At 49.1% G+C, this 18,475-nt stretch overlaps 2 protein-coding genes across 4 annotated transcripts in view; one reads left to right on the plus strand and one right to left on the minus strand.

Moving 5' to 3' along the window:
* LOC128826026 (group IIF secretory phospholipase A2-like) overlaps positions 1-18,475 on the plus strand; it is a 218,685-nt gene that overhangs the window by 186,488 nt on the left and 13,722 nt on the right. Inside the window, exon 1 of one of the 3 annotated variants that reach the window (XM_054009029.1) lies at positions 18,146-18,397. The exons of 1 other annotated variant lie outside the window; for it this stretch is intronic. In XM_054009029.1, the coding sequence (XP_053865004.1) occupies positions 18,268-18,397 (130 nt within the window). In that variant the 5' untranslated portion in view covers positions 18,146-18,267. Of the gene's footprint in view, positions 1-18,145; positions 18,398-18,475 lie in introns of those variants that run through there. One more of the 3 variants, XM_054009031.1, reaches the window with a different exon arrangement.
* Positions 1,068-9,001, minus strand: LOC128826027 (basic phospholipase A2 Ts-G6D49-like). The gene is made up of 4 exons (XM_054009032.1): positions 7,697-9,001; positions 5,133-5,277; positions 2,724-2,830; positions 1,068-1,399 (listed from the first exon to the last, which is right to left on the minus strand). The coding sequence occupies exons 1-4, from the start codon at positions 7,740-7,742 to the stop codon at positions 1,257-1,259; spliced, it is 441 nt and encodes a 146-aa protein (XP_053865007.1). The 5' UTR covers positions 7,743-9,001; the 3' UTR covers positions 1,068-1,256.

The raw sequence follows: 18,475 nt of genomic DNA on the forward strand, positions 1-18,475 counted from the left end.
AGAGTGGGGGTGGGGACTGGGGCTGAGTGGGGGGACTTGGGGGTCCCTGAAAAATTTTAAATCAAAACAGGGGTCCTCAGGTTGCTAAAGTTTGAGAACTGTTGAGCTAGATAAAATATTGCAAGAATAAGGACGGTGAAGATGATCAGTAATTCTCACCTGCACTGGGCTTGGGAACATCTCCACAGCTGGAGTAGCTTCTGGCTTGCGTTGGTCACCCACTTACCTTTTCTATCCTGATCTCCTGCTCCCCAGGAAGCCTGTTACCACACACAGCTGAATTTCATAATACTCTGGATGGCTGGACAGTTATGCACTAGGGAGAGAATTCCCCTCTTTTCCAGTGATCTGGCAGAAAACCCAGTCTCTCCTCAAGGGAGTTGTTATGCTACCCTTCCAGCTCACATGCTTTTTAATACTAAGCAACCTCTCCACCCCCCTCCAACCTCGCCTAACCCAAATACTCTAAATCTTTCAAGATCTGGCTAATACAAAACTGCATGGTGGGGCACATATGCCTCTCTGGAAAAGTTTGTGAATTCTATTGAAACTAGGCATGAAACCACATGGCATCAGAACAGCTGAGATTGGAAGTTTCAACTAGGATGACACTGTCCAGCATTGCAAAAGGGGAACATACATGTAAATAAGAAAGCAACCAATGAAGTGACCTGATTTTACTGTTTTTACTGCAGTGGGATAAATTCTCCTACCATTTACACGTGTGTAAATGCAAAGTACTTCATCTCATTTACTCCAGATTTGCTCTGGTGTAACAGAGGACAATTTGGCACAGTGTATCTCCACGAACTGCCAGGAAGTTACTCCTAATTAATAACATAATTAAACCAGAGCAGAATCAGACTCATTAAGTCCCTGATTCATGACATGGTTTAAGGTGGATCATGTTGGCTATTCACAAGCAGTTCTTGAGATTTCTATCCTGTCAAAAGCAGTAACAAAATCATGAAATCATTCCATTCACCAATCCCAGTTCAGACACACGTTTTTTTTATTTCAATTTTTTAAAAAAATACAGCAAAAAATGTTGCTACATATAAATGGGATCAAAGTTATAAAATGATCCAAGCAAAAACGTTATGAAAATACATTAAACAGTCCATGCAAAATTGTATATCTATAAATGTGTGTATGTAATAAACAGACATTATAATAAAACAATCACATTTCATTGCTTTTATCTTGTGCAAATATAAAGTACGTTGATATGGCAGGTAAAGCATCTGTGCAACTTTTTAACACGTGGGCGCCCTATCCCCACAGCGTCTCTTTCGATAGAAGCGATAACCCGTCTTGTAGCTGCTTAAGTGTTTCTTCAAGCAGAGCACAAGGTCACTGTCACACTGGCAGCTCTCCCTTTTGCACCAGCTCCCCAAGCCTGCTGACAAACAGTAACAGGATGCGTGTTTGAGAGGAGGGCCTTGGGGAGAAGAAGAGAGGCTGGCAACGCTGGCTGCTGAGACGGTGATGGGGCCACATAAGAGTATGTCTACACTGTAATCCCAGGATGTGACATACCAAAGATAGCTTTAATCTAGCTAGTTGGGATCCTGAAGTGAAACCATGGTAGTGTCACTTCAGCATGGGCCAACCCAAGAACCCTAATTACTTGCAGGGCAGCTTGCACGGAAGCGCACATTGCTGTGACTTCACTGTTATCACTACTGGAGCTAGCTAGATAACTGCTAGCTCAGGTATGTCTACATGAGCTACAATCTCACCCTGTGATCGCAGTGTAGTCATACCCCAAGAGAGCACATGCTGACACCTAGGAGCTGGTCTACAATGTGAAAGTCCATCATGTTATAACTTGTGGCAGGACGGTAACGGATGCAGCGTTAAACATGGCATAGTACTCACTGTAGACAGGGACTGTCGGGTTTAACATCGTGTCAATTACCTTGATCCCACAGGGGTGCGCTCTAACGCAATGGAATTTCCCAGTTAGACAAGTCCCTCGGGAGTAGCCCTCAGCCCAGCATCCAGCTTCCTAGTTTAGGACAGTGGTCTCCAAAGTGGGGTGCACGCAACCCAGGGGGTGCGCAAGGGGATCCTTGGGGGTGCGTGGCAGGAGGAGCGCTGCTGGAGCAGCGCCGCTTTGGCAGTTCGGATGGCTTTTTTTTTTTGGTTTTTGCTTCGGCAGTTCGGGCGGGAGTCCAAGTGACTTTTTTTTTTGTGTGCTTGGGGCGGCAAAAATGGTAGAGCCAGCCCTGCGGCGCGGCGGGGGGTGCGTGCTCAAAATTTTTTCACTGATAGGGGTGCGCGATCAAAAAGGTTTGGAGACCACCGGTTTAGTGGATTGAGACGCATGTTGTTGGGATTCTGAGCTCGGGGGCTGGTTGGGCTTTCACTCCCAACCCTGCCCACTGGTTTGGAGAACTCCTAGCTGAGAGCAAAGGCTCTGAGCAAGAAGACATCTCCTTGTAATCAGTGCAGCCTATGGTCAGGGGGAAAAAAAAATCACTATTCAGGACAGCACATAAACATGTGTTTAAGTGTTTGCTTGATTTGGGGCCTGCATCCCGAGGTTCAGCCAGCTAGTGACTGTGGTTCTCTTGTCCTGTTCCTTACGTATAAGAACAAAAGCTCTAGTAGACTGGGTTCGGGATACAGATTTTAAAAGCCAAGTAGCAAAACAATTTGCTGATTTAGGGGAAGAAACAAAACCGAATCACCATCTTTCTGTCCAGGAGCCAACTCACCGCAGTATATCCTTCCACTCAGGTAGAAGTAGCTGTACGTTGTAAATTTGGCATAACATCCATGATGCCTGAGCCTCTTATAGCAGCAGTCATGCAAATAACAGCACCTTGGGAGAAGGAAGGACTCAGCAAAGACACGTGCACACGTAGGTTTAAAACACGAGCAAAAAAAAATCCCCTTTGACACTTTTCCAGTGCACGTAAAAGAGAGAGACATGTTTTGACACGATGGGCCAGATTCTCGTCTTACACTGGTGTAAATCAGGAGTAATACCGCTGACATTAACAGGTTTAGGCTCTCAGTTTGTTTCCCATCTATATACATGACAGGTTGAGTGGAGGGGGTGGGAGGGGGGGTTACTAAACTGAGCACCCAGGAGAAAGCACAGATATCAAGTTTGCTTTTATTGTTCTTCAGACAGGCCACTGAGTAGATTTCAAGCTTCTTCTCTAATCTCCAGCACAAGATGCTCTTGTGTTAGGTAGGCCTGGTAGGAACAGCCAGTTGTCAGCTCAAGGGACTCTGACCTCAGCATGTAAAATAACTTTCACAGAAACGGGGGGGGGGGGGGGGGGAAGAGGGGGCCGTCGTAGCCTGATTTCGCTCATGGCCTTTTCTTAATTCTTCATTCCACGGTGGGGGATGAAAACGATGCCCCATGCTCCGTTCTCCCTCAATCCACCCAGGGTGGGAGCCCCATTGCTTGAGATATTTAAAACTACCTTGGATGGTGTGCAAATAGCTTTAAAATAGGGACCAGCTATGCATGGGTCCTTAGAGCGTGCGTATGTGATCTAACAGGCCTTTTGCAGAGGTACATTTCTTAGGGGCTTTGTTGTGCCATTCATCCTTAAACAGAAATATCTGAAACCAATGAGAAGCTCCTCTTAAAACACCCAGTGGAGTGGTATGGTTCTGATTCCTTAATTCTTCGATCCCAGAAGGGAAAAAATGCTCTTGCACTTAAGCCCAAAGGAAGGTGGTAGCCAGGGCCGGCTCTAGGATTTTTGCCGCCCAAAGCAAAAACAATTTTGGCCGCCGCCCCCGTTCTTTAATTACCCCACCCCCGCCTCAACTCCACCCCTTCCCCAAATCCCCAGCCCTGCCTCCTCCCCCCCAGGCTCTCAAGCCTAGGAGGGAGGGAGGGGGAAAAGCGGCACCCGCGCCGCGGCCACTCGGAGTCTCCCCCTCCCTCCCAGGTTTGAGAGCCTGGGACGGAGGGGGAGCAGCGGCGCGTGAAACAGCTGTTTCGCGCGCCATGGCAGCAGCAGCGGAGGTGAGCTAGGGCGGCCGGGGCACATTTTTAGGGGCGGCATTCTGGTGCAGGCCATGCCGCCCCTAAAAATGTGCCGCCCCAAGCACCAGCTTGTTTTGCTGGTGCCTAGAGCCGGCCCTGGTGGTAGCCTTCCTCCTAACTCCAACACACAGGGGCACCCCATTCTAGGAAATACGGGCAGGTAGATTCAGCTATCTTCCTTGGATGAGCTGGTGGAAGAACCTCTCTTTATGAATCCTGCCTCCTTAATAATTCAAATCCACCTCCCTTTTGCAAATGCATTGGGTGTAGACTGACATCCTTCCAGTGACTTCGAGAGAGCCATGCCAGTTTACACAAGCTGAGTACCTGGCCTATTGGCCTTACTGGATGGAGAGCATCTTGGGTAAATACAGACTTGGGGTAAAATTTTCAGATGTGCTGAAGTGACTCGGGAGCCCACGTTCTATTTTCAAAAGTGAGTTCGGCCCTGGGGGCCAGATTTTCTAAAGTATTTAGGTGCCTAAAGAAGCTGGGCCATTACACACATTGACTCTATTTCCCCATGTTAAGTATCCTCCCACCTTCTTGTCAAACTATGAAATGGGCCATCTTGATTATCACTACAAAAGTGTTTTTTCCCTCCTGCTGATAATTGCTAGCAATCGATCTTCTGGGATCGATTTATCGCGTCTTGTCTAGACGCGATAAATCGATCACAGAAGTGCTCGCCGTCGACGCCGGTACTCCTGCTCCGCGAGAGGCGTACGCGGAGTCGACGGGGGAGCCCGCCTGCCGCGTGTGGACCCGCGGTAAGTACCTTGTAGTTCAAACTAAGGTACTTCGACTTCAGCTACGTTATTCATGTATCTTAATTCAAACTGGGGGGTTAGTGTGGACCAGCCCTAAGGTGCCACGAGTACTCCTGTTCTTTTTAAAGAAGCAGATAGGCACTTCTGAAAATCCCACTTGATACTCATGTGCTTAAATCCTATTGATTTCAATGGGAGTTAGGCACCGAGGCGCTTTTGAAAATCCCACTAGGTGCGCATCTGCAGGAACCTAAATGCCTTTGAAAATCTGGCCTTTAGGCCCTTTTGCAAGTGTTATCCCAACTGACGTTCCTGTCAGGATTTTTAAGACCGCAACTTACTGATCAGTGTCATCCGTTGGCGTCCCTTTGCCACCCAATCCACAGTGGCAGCCGTAGTTGGAATAATTCCATAAGGCACATTTCCCAGTGACTTGCTTAATCATCTTTTGAAGCTCCCAGAGACTCCCCTGTGTCATAACTGCGCCTGGAAAACAGCCAAAGGGTATCCAGCACTGGGAGAGGAGGGCTTCCCAAAAAGAAATGACACTTATTCCTGTGCCTTTATTAAGCTGCTTTGGGAGCTCATCAGGTAGGGTGACCGGATGTCCCGATTTTATAGGACAGTCCCAACGTTCGGGGCTTTGTCTTATATAGGTGCCTATTGCCCCCCACCCCATCCCAATTTTTCCGGTCACCCCATCATCAGGCCTGATTCTCCTCACATCTAAAACTGTTTTTAGATTCATATTACACACCCTTCTCTTCCTTATACCAGAGTCAATGTGGAGGAGCTCCATTGTCTTCAATAGAATTCCACAACTGCTGTAAGCAAGAGAGGAATCAAACCCTGTGTCTCTTTTCATCTCATTACATACGTGAGGGGTACAGTTATGTGGGTAGAAGGGCTGATGGGGAGAGATTTTACGTGACTGGATGTATCTCTCTAATATCGGTCATTAACACGTATATCAGCTCCCTCCATCACTCTCAGGTGCAGCCCTTACTAATTACCTTCCCCTCTCCTGTCCTTTACCAGATCTATCCGCTGGTCTGTATTGCACAAACCGTTTCAGTGTTGTGTGAAAGTTTATATTGGCAGAGCTGCCGCAACCCACGTGCTTGGGTCTAGGTTGAAGACTAATAAGATGGTCAGTGGGCTCCTGACACTATAACTCAAATTGCATTCTCTACTTTACAGCTATTCGTGATCATCCCAGAGATTAGCACTGCACAATTTGCCTGCACAAGTCCTGTAAAGGCAGGCAAATCCCTATGCCCTGGGAGGAGTATGATGGTATAGAATCATAGAATATCAGGGTTGGAAGGGAACTCAGGAGGTCATCTAGTCCAACCCCCTGCTCAAAGCAGGATCAACAACAACTAAATCATCCTAGCCAGCGCTTTGTCAAGCCTGACCTTAAAAACCTCTAAGGAAGGAGATTCCACCACCTCCCTAGGTAACCCATTCCAGTGCTTCACCACCCTCCTAGTGAAAAAGTTTTTCCTAATATCCAACCTAACCTAAACCCCCGCCTCTGCAACTTGAGACCATTACTCCTTGTTCTGTCGTCTGGTACCACTGAGAACAGTCTAGATCCATCCTCTTTGGAACCCCCTTTCAGGTAGTTGAAAGCAGCTATCAAATCCCCCGCCATTCTTCTCTTCTGCAGACTAAACAATCCCAGTTCCCTCAGCCTCTCCTCATAAATCCATGAGCTCCATGGTAACAACTTTGTAATAAGAATGGGACATATGCAGAAGAGACTTGCAGGAACAATTCAGATCCTCAGGCCCGTACTGGAAATCCTAGCTGCAAAAGGTCTTATATATCATGCCATTGAGTCATTAGAAGGCAAAAAGTGTATTAGCGGGCAGGGGGCACATCTAGAAACACCAATGGAAGGGACAGATCTTGTGTTGGGGAAGATACTGATGGTAGCGCTGCTACTCACATGGCAGTACCATTAATGAGGTGGTGTGGTACATGGGAAGGTGCAGTGAACTTTCTCAGGCCTCCCTCCGTTTCAGAGGAGCCCACCCACCCTATGCTCAGATGATCTCGGCGTGGTTAGGCAGCTACTGGCAGGGCCAGAGTACAGCTGCTTTTAAGAAGTGGGGGCGGGGAAATCAAACTTCCTCCCCTTTTATTTTAAAACAATTGGGCTTTTGGCATTTTTCCAAATTTCAGAATGCTTCAGGCTTTTAAATCATTCCAACCAGCTCTATAGGTGGTTTTAAAACAACTCCCCCTCCCTCCCCACACACACTAGGGTGATAATAATGCAGAAGTTTCAGTACTATTGTCCCTAATTTTGCTTCAAATTTCAAAATTTGAAATGTATCGATCAACTCCGCTTTCTCTGCCATCCTCCTGACGTGCAGTTTTTGCTGACACAGAGTTAATTCTGCTCATGGCAGCACCAACTTGTGATCTATTTTCTGTAGTAACTTATAGTAGGGAGCCCTAGAACTTTTGCACTGACTTCTCCCACAATTGGCTGAGGCCACACCCCCATTTACGGACTTTGTAGATCTCTTGTGGATCTTCTCCATGGACCCAGTTGTGTGTTCTCTTGCTTGACATGGGAGCCAGACCCACGGATTTTAGCTTGTGGGTCAAATTCTCCCTGCATTTACACTGGTGCCACCCCATTGATTTTAACGGCACTGTACTGATGCAATGGGAAAGAGAAGTAGCTCCAGATGTGCAGAATTTGGAGGCAGGTTTTGTAGCAAGCTTTCAGCCCGCAGGCCAAGCCAGTATTCCCCCCCCCCCAATTAATTGGAAAAAGTTAGAGAATGAGTGGGCCTGGGTCTGATTCATCGGTTTAATGCTGCTATAATGCTATTCACATCAGTAGATTTAAACCTGTAAGTGAAATCAGTGAATGTATTGCACTTACCATAAGCAAATAGCACAGCAAATACTAAGAGATTCTTCATCTTCATGCAGGGCCTGGAAGAAGAAACCCAAAACACCCTGATCTTCCATTCAGGCAAAGAATTCAATGACACATATTAACATCCAGGTACGGGCAACCTGGATAAGTCATTGCCTCGAAAGCAGCTGAGAAGAGAGCAGAAGCAAGGGTTTTTGACTGTTTGAATGAATGGAGCACGAGACCCCTGGTCACAGGGAGCAGAGATTATACTGGGAAGTGGAGATTTAGCTTCACAGCCTAAACCAGGATGGGTGAAATCCAACCGTGTTCAGCAGGACCCCAGGGGTATGCCTACATTGCAGCTGGGAGTGATCCTTCCAGCCAGGGTAGACAGGCTTGTGCTAGCTTGCTAACAATATCAGTGCGGATGTTGCATTTTGGGCTCAAGCCCACCCAGCCACCTGGCCCTGAGCTCGGGGAGTTGGCCCAAGTTGCCACCAGAGCCTCACCGTTCACACTGCTAGTTTTAAGGGCAAACTTGAGTCCTGCTAGTGCGAGTCTATCTGTGCTGGTGGGAGGCTTGGCCCTAGTGGCAGTGTAGGCACATTGCAGGAAGCTAATACATCACTGAAGTCCTCTCTGGTCTTAAGTGGTGCATGGACATCTTGTAGGCTCTCTGCACAGGCCTGAATTTCATCCAGTGATTCTAATATTGTGCAGCCTTTCTATATTCTCCCCCTTCGGGTCACGGTGCCTGGTTGTATTGGCTGGTAGGAAGCCAACACCAGAGCAAAGAGACTGATGCCCCTTTAGGATGGTGACACAATTCCCCTACTTCATGCACACGAGCAGTAGTGACTCCAGTGGGACTTCACTTGCGGCATGAGGAAGGACGTTCATTTCTGCTCTCAGTGTGAGGGATCCTATTTACTGCGGGGGCCTTTTTACCATAGATGGTTTCTCTTCCTTTCTCCCGCATGCAGCTTTTGTTTCATCCTGGGGCACAAAACACTTCACAGACCTGAGGACTAGGATCAGTCAGGGTCACAGGCTGCAAATGTTCACAACAGACCCTGCCAGTGTAAAAGCGTTGTCAGCTCCTCTATAGACAAAAGATCCCCAGCCGCACTGTATTGGTTTGTGGATCGAACGGGAGAAATTGAAAAGGAACAGGGAGGGCAGGAAAGCAGTGGGAGATGGAGACAGGAGAGGAAAGCAAGGGACAGAGGGCACTGAAAAGAAAGAGCAGGTGTGGGTCACTATCACCTGGATCTCGCTCACTAAATCAATTCCTTGCACTGCAGGAGCCTCGGGCATTGGTGCATCTCAGGCCCTCCTGCTATCTGCCTGTGGCACATAATAGTTTAATCTCCTAAGAGCTGTTTTACTTTTGTCTAGTGCTGGTTGCTGGGTGTGGTGTGGAAGAGGCTGGGTGGTGTTTAGTGGCCTCTGCTGTACAGGTCAGACTGGAGGAGCTGGTAGTTCTCTTCTGGCCTGAAACTCTATGAGAGAAGTAGCTGGTATCCCACGATGACCTGGTACCTTGTACCCAGCTTTGCTTAAAGAACAGTGCGGCACCGTGCCAGATGGCTCGCTCCAGTGCAAAAACCCTTACCTGCAAACAAGGGGATAGGACCTACTGCTCAGGAACAATGGTTCATCAGGGAGACTTCTTGCCCGAGATCTCTCTCTTCTGCTCTGCCTTTGAGCAGGCAAAGGCAATGTTCATACCTCACTTTCGCACCTTCCCCACTCTGTTGTTTGCAGCCAGGACCAGGGCCATAACCAGGGAAGGAGGGCAGCTGCCCAGGGTGCAAAGCCATGGGGCCATAAAAATGGGGCAGCATGCACCCCCCCACACAGATTTCTGCCTTCCATTTAGCACAGAGGTTTTTGAACTGTGGGGCAAATCTCCCTAAGAGAGGGTGCACCCGACGATCTGAAAACCATTGCCTTCTGCCAGGAGCTGGTGGATTGGAAGCTGGTAGGAGCTGCCCGGCTCACTCGGGCCCCTGGCTCTCCATGCTGTGGGAGCTGGGGTGCTGTCTGTCTGCCTGGCAGCCCTCCCTGCCCTGCTCCCCAAGCCAGCCTGCCTCTGCACAGCTGAGCGTTCCCCAAGCAGGGCGGGCGGCCCAGTTCCGAGCTGCACCGTGACACGCCCTTGCCTCTCCCCCGAAGGAGCCCGGCACCAGCCAGCGCTGCCCCCTGGAGCCGGCTTCTGCCCACGGAGCCCAGCTGCCAGGAGAGGCTCCCCCAGCTGCTCACTCACCACTGCCCTGGTGCTTCTGCTCCTCAGCCCAGAGGAGATGTGTGGCGTAGTCACGTGCCCCCGACAACCTGGTAGTAATGCTCACTGCGGATCCCAAGGGCCCCAGATGGAGTCTCCGGGTACACACCCAGCAAGTGCATTCACTGGAATGGGAGCCATGCTAAACTGTTAATCCCGCACTTTTGTCCATTTCCACACGCTGGATACATCAGATCAGATGAATTCCTGGTGTAATCCCCATTGAGCTTCAGCCGGGCCGCATCAGGGATGGATCTGATTCAGCGCCAATAACGATTCACATGTTTCCCAATCTCCAACGCAGCCTCTTGCACGTTTTAACTACTGGACACAATAACGATTAAAATATCAGTGATCGGTCTCTACTCACCTTTTCTGGGCTTGGGAAAGTCTCTGTAGCTCAGGGTGACTTCTGATCTCGGATAGTGACAGATTTACCTTATATAGATGGTCTGTCCCTCCCCTTTGGGAACTCAGTGACTGCATCCATGCTGACTTCGTTATCGAATATTCAAACTTCATAAAACTTCTGTTATGTGGCTTCTCTGTCAAACAACGTTTCTAGTCTTCCCCATTTCAAGGCACAAAGGGTATTTCCCATGCAAGGCTGGGCCACTGCAGAGGCTGTGCTGCAAATTGATTGTAGATAATGAATAATCAGACAACATGAATGATCACATACATAATTCTGAGTTCATCTAAAGCCTAAGCCAACACCAACTGATGTCAGAGTCCAGCCATTGGCTTGAAAGGCAGTTGTATCAGACCCCTGAAGATGCAAGAAGCCTGAGAAGGGTAGATAATGAACAGCCATCTTGCTAATAACGTTAGGCTCCTCCTGCTACCCCAGTTCCCTTACCCATCCCTAAATCACGTGGCACTTGTGCACTGTGATACAGTGTTTTCAGAAGGGACAGTGGTAGAATTCCTTCCTGATTCTTGTCTTTACCAGCTTATGCCCTGAAGCATGAAGTTTGATTTCTCTCTTATTCGCTTTGCTTGCTAGGGTTAGTGACCATGCAATCATCTAGACTGCCACTACATTTCACAGCCAACATCTGTTGACTTTGACTGAAGGTTGTTAAGCTGTTCCCTTCTGCATTGGCCATCTGATGGATAAACAGTAAGACACGGAAGAGTCTAAAGATCCTTTGATGCACGAACAGGCCAGGTATTTTATGTGAGTACAAGTAATGAGGCATAAAAGTCAGAAATGGTTAGAAGAAAAATAAAGATAAAGTGCTCACTAGTATCTACCTAAGAAGCTATCTTAGTTGCAAAGCAAAGTGTCTCACCACATACTCCAGCAAATTCCTGACCAAACTCTTCGGCAAAGAACCCTCCCCCAGAGTCTAACACCTGTTTCCTTTTGTCTTCTCAGGTGCAGGGGATGATGTGGGCAGGAGGAGAGAGACAGACAGAGGGGCCTTGGGTGTTTCTCCCTCCTTTCTAAAGTTTCAGTCCCCTTCTTGAAAAACATTTCTAGCTCAGACCCAGGAGACAAGTCTATGAGGAAGGATATTCCCTGATGGGTTTTTTTCACCTGTTTAAACTTCCTTTGTTTGCCCTCTCTGCTTGACGAGGACATTTACTGCTCAAATGCAAATTAAGGCAAGCACACATTCCTTCCTTTGTTTAGGACAGACCGGACTGTTGCCTGGGCAGGGCCGTGGGGTTTGGAACGTGTGTTCATAACATCACACTGCGGAATCTTATAATTTCACATACGAAGTTGCCAGTGCCAGGCATATTTTACCAGACAACAATGACCAGCAAATTAGGAGTTTTCAATTGATACCCCCCGAGGCATAGTTTGTTCACAGGTTATTCTGATTGTGTGCAGGGTGTGAATACAGAGGTGCAGTCTGTCACAGTAGCCTCTCTGATGTTCTCCCTAGGGTCTGCAGCCTGAAATTCAAGCTTCAGAAGAATTCACTTTATACAGTCTCATTAATGATCTGGAGGATGGTGTGGACTGCACTCTCAGCAAGTTTGCAGATGACACTAAACTGGGAGGAGTGGTAGATACACTGGAGGGTAGGGATAGGATACAGAGGGACCTAGACAAATTAGAGGCTTGGGCCAAAAGAAACCTGATGAGGTTCAACAAGGACAAGTGCAGAGTCCTGCACTTAGGACGGAAGAATCCCATGCACTGCTACAGACTAGGGACCGAATGGCTAGAAAACAGTTCTGCAGAAAAGGACCTACGGGTTACAGTGGATGAGAAGCTGGATATGAGTCGACAGTGTGCCCTTGTTGCCAAGAAGGCTATCGGCATTTTGGGCTGTATAAGTAGAGGCATTGCCAGCAGATCGAGGGATATGATCATTCCCCTCTATTTAACATTGGTGAGGCCTCACCTGGAGTACTGTGTCCAGTTTTGGGCCCCACACTACAAGAAGGATGTGGAAAAAGTGGAAAGAGTCCAGCAGAGGGCAAGAAAAATGATTAGGGGGCTGGAGCACATGATTTATGAGGAGAGGCTGAGGGAACTGGGATTGTTTAGTCTGCAGAAGAGAAGAATGAGAGGGGATTTGATAGCTGCTTTCAACTACCTGAAAGGGGGTTCCAAAGAGGATGGAGCTAGACTGTTCTCAGTGGTGGCAGATGACAGAACAAGGAGTAATGGTCTCAAGGTGCAGTGGGGGAGGTTTAGGTTGGATATTAGGAAAAACTTTTTCACTAGGAGGGTGGTGAAGCACTGGAATGGGTTACCCCTAGGGAGGTGGTGGAATCTCCTTCCTTAGAGGTTTTTAAGGTCAGGCTTGACAAAGCTCTGGCTGGGATGATTTAGTTGGGAATTGGTCCTGCTTTGAGCAGGGGGTTGGACTAGATGACCTCCTGAGGTCTCTTCCAACCCTGATAGTCTATGATTCAGCAACTAGTAACAAGCCCCACTCCATCTACGTCCACTGCACAGACCTTCTCAGCTTTCTCCCTCTCTCACCAAAACATCTAGTCCTCCATCTGCTGCTATAAACACCTCAATATCACATTCCCTTCCTGATGGAAATGACGAGGCACTCCAACCTACTCATCAGTGGGGAAACCCTTCTTCCTCTATATACTTATTATTCATTATCCCTAGCAACTTGAAGCCCCAGTTGAGATCAGTGCCCAGCACCAGGCCTGCCGACAGCAATCCTGGGCCCCAGGGCAGAACAGTCAACGGGCCCCCTAGAAAGCATGAAACTGGCCCAGAGCAGGTAGTTAGCCTCTTCTATACCAGGGTGAGGGCCTGTCCCTTCACACAGGCCCACTGCCAGCTGCTGGGTTAAACTCTCAATGGCTGGTGGCAGAACATCCTCCTTGGGGGCCTGGGCTTCTGGTACTCTGACAGGTTTTTGGTGGTCTATTGATAAAACAAGTTCCTTGCGCTGCTGGAGGCAGCTACATTTAATTCTGATCTCACGGTCACTGATATAAATCAGGAGTGACTCCACCTAAGTGACACGGATATTAATGAGATCAGGATTGGGCCCATTGGGGCAGATTCTCCCCCCTTCCTGAGCTCCACTTGTATGAAGTGGAGAAAGAGGGTTTCAGGCATCTAGTGCAGCTCTCTGATCCTCAGCCACTTAGCCTTAGCACAAGTTAGAGCTGCACAGGAGCTGATCTAATTTACAGTGGAAAATGTAACGGAGTAAATGTAAGTGTAACAGAGCTAAGCTCTTCCATGCCACCTCTGCTCCCTAGTCCACCCACCCCACTCCCGTAACATGCACCCCTCCTGCCCTTTCACCCGTGTAAGGGGGATGTCTCTACAGGAGACAACAGAGCCACCTCTGGCAGAGGGTTCTCCACTGGCCACATCTGGTTGCTTTAAAGCCACTTTATGCCACTTACACAGAGCAAAGTGGCCTTAGTGGACTGGAGAATCTGGCTCAGTGTGTTTCATTTATAGCGACATTGCCTACTGACCACGTTGGTGCAATCGGAAGGAAATGCCAGAAAAGAATTGATGTTTGAGTGAGTTGAACGCCAGGAAGGGGGTTGCGATAGGGCACATGGAAGAAAAGTACCTACGGATCCAGTGAACGTTTTCAGCAGGGAGATGCAAACACGCAGGATGACCGACATAGTTCGCCTTCAGTGCCATGAGAGCCAGCCTAAAACTAAGGTGAATGCGTCATTTCAATACGATCGCACTTATAGATGCGCCTGTTAAAGGACAGCAACTCTGAACCACTCGAATGTTGGGCACTTTGGAGCTGATTCAGCAAATCTCTACTCTTGTTTAATGTCTTTAGCCCTCCTTTCCCTTCCATCCTGTGCGAGTGCACGCGCCCACATGCTTGCTAGCTCTTCAGGATTATTTTAATAAAGCGAGCAAAAGCAAAAATATGTATATTAGATCTGAGATGGGGTCACCAACCAGAAGAATTAGCTAAAGAAATGCTTAGAACTCTTATTAAGTCTTGCAGACTCTTGAGACTCTCTGATCATCAGCCCAAGTCTCCACTATTTTGGAGAGTGATAGTCTTCCATTTGCTACCACATTAGGAGTCCGATTGTCCTCTTAGAAACATAGAATATCAGGGATGGAAGGGACCTCAGGAGGTATCTAGTCCAACCCCCTGCTCAAAGCAGGACCAACCCCAACTAAATCATCCCAGCCAGGGTTTTGTCAAGCCGGGCCTTAAAAACCGCTAAGGAAGGAGATTCCACCATCTCCCTAGGGAACCCATTCCAGTGCTTCACCACCCTCCTAGTGAAATAGTGTTTCCTAATATCCAACCTAGACCTCCCCCACTGCAACTTGAGACCATTGCTCCTTGTTCTGTCATCTGCCACTACTGATAACAGTCTAGATCCATCCTCTTTGGAACCCCCTTTCAGGTAGCTGAAAGCAGCTATCAAATCCCCCCTCACTCTTCTCTTCTGCAGACTAAATAACCCCGTTCCCTCAGCCTCTTCTCGTAAGTCATGTGCCCCAGCCCCCTGATCATTTTCATTGCCCTCCGCTGGACTCTCTCCAATTTGTCCACATCCCTTCTGTAATTGGGGGACCAAAACCGGACACAATACTCCAGGTGTGGCCTCACCAGTGCTGAATCGATTTTACACGTCTGAAACTCCATTGACTTAGATGGATTTACTCATTTTCTATTCCAACATCAGTAAGAGAAGAATCAGGCCCTACGTCTCCCAATATGCTGCTTCTCCCAATCATTCAGTATGATGTGACAGGACTGAGAGAACTGACACCGTCTTACAATGGCACATGCTTTTCTAAACTAGTTCACAATCTAATCCAATCCCCATGTTTAAATGAAACACGTCCAAGGCTGCTTTATCTAAAAGCAAACATACCTGTGTAAAGAAGGGGGTGTTTTGCTAACATTCAGTACAGTACAAATTAGCAAGTGGGTCATTGGTGCCCAGAGAACTGCTGGACGTGCTCTTCCGGCATGGCCAGGGCTTCCACATGCCCGCCCGCTGTCTTCACCGCCGCCGGTACCACCCCACGTGCACCTAGGAGCCCTGCTGCCTGCCCCGGCAATTTAAAAGGGCCCAGGCCCCTGGGCACTTGCCCCTTTTGTCGTCCGTCCCCCCCTTGGTGGTCCTGCCCAGCACAAAGGCGTAAATAGACCCTAATGGACAGTCCTTCCTCCAAAAGCTTGTAATCTAAACCCGCAGGGATTAAGTGAGGTTTATGTAGGTCATTTGCTTTGTGGTGACACTAAGCATTCACCTCCAGTGACTAAAAACTTGTTTTTAAGTATCCCTGTGCAGGTAAGAGCTGCTCTCTGTAAACCTGTAGGCTGAAATCTTTACTCATCAGACACAGGAGCTATTAGCGGAAGCCTTCTAGTTACACAGAGCTGTAGTCTTGGGTAATTGGGCTCCAATGGCTGAGAAGGCAAAGGCGTGTGATTTGTGGCATTGGCAGGCCAGGAAAAGACTTCCCATTCTCTGTGTGGTTACAGCCAAGCAGGGTGGTTCCCAGATTTACTGAAATATTTATAGAACTCCATAGCAGAACGGTACGTTGGGCTACAGGAGTTCCCCCTGCCTTAATCTGAAGCGCAGACTTCCCTTTTCCTGTGCTGGATGGGTAAACTGCAGGCAGACAAAATTACGTAGTGGAAAGCACCCTATGCCCCAGAACGGCTCGGATAAGGGTGGTGGGCGAGGAGAAATGTGGCCTCTAGACAACTTATTATGATACAAATACATTTTAATTCTTAAGCACCCAGACCTGAAAAGCTCTGTGCATCCTACTATTGTGTGCAGTAGCAAGAGCAGGGCTCCACTGTGCTAGGCGCTGTACAAACATATAGTAAGAGACTATTTCTGTCCCTAAATAGACAAGGGAAGTCTCATCAGCCCCATGTTCCAGCTGGGAAATGGGAGTCACAGAGATTCAGATCCAGATTTTCAAGAGTGCTCAGCCCTCATTTAAGACCATCAATATTTTCCCCAAGGTCCCACAAAGAGTCTGTGCACTGGGGGACTGAAGCCAGATCTCCTGAGTCCCAGCTCAGTGCCTCCACTGCAAGATCATAGAATCACAGAATAATCACGGTTGGAAGGGACCTCAAGAGGTATCTAGTCCAACCCCCTGCTCAAAGCAGGACCAATTCCCAGCTAAATCATCCCAGCCAGGGCTTTGTCAAGCCAGGCCTTAAAAATCTCCAAGGAAGGAGACTCCACCACCTCCCTAGGTAACGCATTCCAGTGCTTCACAGCCTTCCTTGGTAAGGAAGATCAGCCTTCCTTACCAAAGAACAACTCTGAACTTAATCATCAGAAATCATGTCAATCCCCACACCCTCAAAGGAGCAGAACAGAGTCCCAGCAGTCCGCTCCAAATGCAGAATGGGTCAACAGCCCTACGGTTAAAAAAGGCCACAAGCCTGCTACTAAACCCTACTGTATGCTGCGAGTGTGGCACATGAGCCAAGCTAAGAAGGGTTCAGAGCTCAGTCACTGAGACTCCCCGAGAACGGTCATTCGGTAGGTGATGCTCTTCCCTCTGAGGTACCACAAACCCAGTGTCCCACCTGGGGTGCAGGGCTCTGTGCTGCCAGAGAAGCTGGCATTTGGCTGAGATGTAAAATGAAGTCCTTTAATGATTGAATGGGGTTAAGATCCCATTGTACTTTCTGCAAGTGGAGGTGAGTTAGCCCTAGAGGCAATTTCCAGTGTAGGGAGTTAGCAGGGGTTGGGGGTTCTAGCCCAACGTAAGGTCCAAGGGACCTTTCACCAGCTCTAAAGGGGCTGCAGAGAGTTCTCAGGGTTGTCTACAGTGCTGTAGCTGCTACGCCTACGGGAGAGCGTCTCTCATCAGTGTAGTTAATCCACCTCTGCGAGAGGCTCTGTGAAGCTCTCCTGTTGATATAGCACTGTCTAAGCCGGGGGTTAGGTGGGTATAATTTTGTCACTATGGGGTGTGGATATTTCACACCCTTGAGCGATGTAGTTTGTAGTGTGGATGTGGCCACAGTATGGCTGGCTTTATGCCCCCCACCCACACCTCTAGGGGTGGGAGAGGGTAGAGCCAGAGCACATAGCACCCTGGTCTATCCCAGCCAGCTCAGGGATCCCTTGGGCCTGTGGGCTGTGTCTCTGTTGGGTGAAATTCACCCCATGCAGATTCCATGGACGCCAGGGCAGGTGTTTTTTACCTGGTATCGCTGGGAGTCTCTTTCTCGCCAGGGAGATCTCCTGAAGGTTTTCCACTGTACCATTATTAATGTGTTTATTGTCATATCAGGCTTTGACCCGGCTGACCACTCCTGAGCAGCCAATCAAGCCTGCCAGGAGAACGTCTTCCCCTCGGTGCTGTCGCATCAGGGATCCCGCACAATGGCACTCATTTTCCATGTGCTCCTTATCTGCTGAAGCCTCGGGGTATCAATCCCCACTGAATGACTTTGCACAGAGAGGCTGTTGTTTCAGAGCGCCACGGGCCCCAGCAGAGACTGCTGACAGAAGGTCAGGGGTTTTAAAGACACAGCTTTTCATCTTAAAACATGGGCCCGGCTTCTGTGCCGCACTGAGCTTTTGGTTGGCACAGCAGAACATGCCAGGCTAGCAGGGAATAGGGTGACCAAATGACAAACATGAAATATCGGGACACAGGAGCAGGGGAGAGCGGCAGAGGAAAAAAAAAAAGCCGGTGGAGTGCGCCCCCCGCCCCAGCCAGGCGGCACAGCCCCATCTCCACCCGACTCTATGGTAGCCACAACAGCTGAGCGCGCCCCGGCCTGGAGCTGCCAAGCCCACGTGCTGCGCTAGATCCCCGGGGCAGCCTGGCTTGCTTCCCGGCCGCCCTCGCCGGGCTGCTCTGTGAGCCATGGGTGCGGCCCAGGAGGCCCAGGCCTGCCTCGCCTTCTACCGGGGGCTCGGGCGGAGGGAGTCGCTGCGGGATCTCTGCCGGGCCGTGCTCGCCTTCCTGGAGAAGCTGGACTGGAGCAGTTCGCAGGGTGAGTGCTGGGGGCCACCCCCTCCCTCCAGGCTTGCGCCGCCATATAGCTGATCAGCGCAAGTCTGGGAGGGAGGAG

The sequence above is a fragment of the Malaclemys terrapin genome, chromosome 19 (assembly GCF_027887155.1).
Source record: "Malaclemys terrapin pileata isolate rMalTer1 chromosome 19, rMalTer1.hap1, whole genome shotgun sequence".
NCBI classification, from domain to species: domain Eukaryota; kingdom Metazoa; phylum Chordata; order Testudines; family Emydidae; genus Malaclemys; species Malaclemys terrapin.